The 1,518-nt window shown below is 37.2% G+C and overlaps 1 protein-coding gene across 1 annotated transcript in view; it reads left to right on the top strand.

Moving 5' to 3' along the window:
• Positions 1-575: 575 nt before the first annotated feature.
• Positions 576-1,518, top strand: part of LOC119587644 (cleft lip and palate transmembrane protein 1-like) — a gene marked incomplete at its 5' end in the record, with an annotated part of 3,978 nt that continues 3,035 nt past the window's right edge. Inside the window, 2 exon segments of the mRNA XM_037936340.1 lie at positions 576-739; positions 1,215-1,390. Of these exon segments, the coding sequence (XP_037792268.1) occupies positions 576-739; positions 1,215-1,390 (340 nt within the window).

Genomic DNA, 1,518 nt, shown 5'->3' with positions numbered 1-1,518 from the left:
TACCTATCTACCTTCCTACCTTGCAACCTATGCATGTATATAAGATTATTACAGAAAGAAAGTAGAGAGGGAAAATAGCAGTTTTAAACAGAATGCCTTAGATTTCTCGGTTCTCATACGAGGTGTTGAGAATGGGAGATGTGAATTCTCCAAAAGCAAGTTTTGAGATAATTTGGTTTGAAGTTTGGATTCTACCCTGACCATGAATTTTACACCATATTTATGACCTTAATTCTCAGCCTTTGATAGGTGAATTTAGGCACCATTTCTTGCTATAAGACGTAACAGATTTCACAGAAAATGAGGGGTACAAGAATCACATTTTTGTTAAGGTGGTGGGTTTGCTTCTCCCATTCTCAGTGCCTCATATATTACTTTGATTGCAGGTATGTAAAAATGTTTGATGATCAGTGCCTCTTATATAATTATGTAGATATTCTAACTCTAGCTTATATTTCAATGGGATTGGTAACCTATGTCATGGTGTGTTTACATTCATAGATGTGTATGTTGATAAAACCCTTTTAACTTGTAGATGGTATTAACAGAAGATTGATTTTGTTTTTGGTTTTCAGATGGCCTGGCACAGCTATGTTGGAGGGCCTTGGTGGGGAAGAGGATGACGAAGACCAAGATACCATCAAGGAAGCCTTTTTGGAAACCTCTCCATACCTGCTGGCTCTCACAATGGCCGTTTCACTCTTGCACTCCGTATTTGAGTTCCTCGCCTTCAAGAATGGTACGTGTTGCTACCAGTAATGTGTTTGAAAGTCTTGGTAGGAATTTTAGAATGTCTTTGCCTGAATTCTCAATCATAGTACAACAGGATTACAAAGATAAGGAGTGTTAGTTCAGCATAAGGAGGTCTGTGTCACATTTGGAAAGAGATTCATAATTGCAAAAATGAAAGCAGCAGCTACTACAGCAGAAGGTATGTTTTACCCTCAATCTAGAATTTTATATTTTAGAATTCTGTGAAACAAGTGCAAAAAGTAGGTGAACAAAAGACAGAAAATTATAAGATTTTGCAATAGAATTTGCCATGGATAAGCTCAGTACCTGTTGTCTTGAGTGAAATGTTATATATGATGGCTGGTAATATGTGCTGGAATTTCTTGTATTCATCAGCCAGAAGCACTGGTGAAATAATTGCTGCTCCTGTAAGAATGACACACTTTGACTTTTGTAACATTTTATTAATTTTTTCCCCCTAGATATTCAGTTTTGGAACAATCGTCAGAGTCTTGAAGGCTTGTCAGTTCGCTCTGTGTTCTTCAACGTGTTCCAGTCTGTTGTGGTCCTCCTGTATGTGCTTGACAACGAGACCAATTTTGTTATTAAGGTCTCGTGCTTCGTAGGGCTTGGCATTGAGCTCTGGAAGATCACAAAGGTAAGTGGAAATTTTAGTTGTCTCTGAGTTAGTTAGATATGAGACTCCACAGTCTTTTCAGTTATTAGTTATGATAGAGAAACAAGAAGAAAGAATTAGTTTAGGTTTTATTTCTGATACTACAGTTT

This window comes from Penaeus monodon, chromosome 3 (assembly GCF_015228065.2).
Source record: "Penaeus monodon isolate SGIC_2016 chromosome 3, NSTDA_Pmon_1, whole genome shotgun sequence".
Taxonomy (NCBI): domain Eukaryota; kingdom Metazoa; phylum Arthropoda; class Malacostraca; order Decapoda; family Penaeidae; genus Penaeus; species Penaeus monodon.
The sequence above is the reverse complement of the archived record's forward strand: the minus strand, read 5'-3'. Positions and strand labels throughout refer to the sequence as shown.